The 408-nt window shown below is 63.7% G+C and overlaps 1 protein-coding gene across 1 annotated transcript in view; it reads left to right on the top strand.

Moving 5' to 3' along the window:
- Positions 1-318: 318 nt before the first annotated feature.
- Positions 319-408, top strand: part of LOC104492309 (beta-soluble NSF attachment protein) — a gene marked incomplete at its 5' end in the record, with an annotated part of 1780 nt that continues 1690 nt past the window's right edge. The window contains one exon of the mRNA XM_010134849.1: positions 319-403. Within this exon, the coding sequence (XP_010133151.1) occupies positions 319-403 (85 nt within the window). The remainder of the gene's footprint in view (positions 404-408) is intronic.

Genomic DNA, 408 nt, shown 5'->3' with positions numbered 1-408 from the left:
AGGGCCCCTCTGGCTGCCTTGGCCATGGGGGCAGGGGCTTGTGCCTCCAGGGATGCAGGACCTGCCCCTGCTGACCCTCACTGGGTTCCCCTCGCCCCGCTCTCCAGCCCATTGGGGTCCCGCTGAGCTGCAGCACAGCCTGGCACTGTGTCACCACTGCTCCCAGCCCGGTGTCCTCAGCAAACCGGCTGAGGGGACACTGTCCCTTCACTGGGGCCTCCACCCAGGGTGGAACAGGTGACACTTGCAGGCCCCAGGGTGTGAATTCTCCTCTTTCCCCAGGACCAGGCAGTTATTTTAACTCTTTCCTGCTCGCAGCTCGGCCAACAAGTGTCTGCTGAAGGTGGCTGCCTACGCCGCCCAGCTGGAGCAGTACCAGAAGGCCATCGAGATCTACGAGCAGGTGAG

This window comes from Buceros rhinoceros, unplaced genomic scaffold (genome assembly GCF_000710305.1).
Source record: "Buceros rhinoceros silvestris isolate BGI_N320 unplaced genomic scaffold, ASM71030v1 scaffold43994, whole genome shotgun sequence".
NCBI lineage: Eukaryota > Metazoa > Chordata > Aves > Bucerotiformes > Bucerotidae > Buceros > Buceros rhinoceros.
The sequence above is the reverse complement of the archived record's forward strand: the minus strand, read 5'-3'. Positions and strand labels throughout refer to the sequence as shown.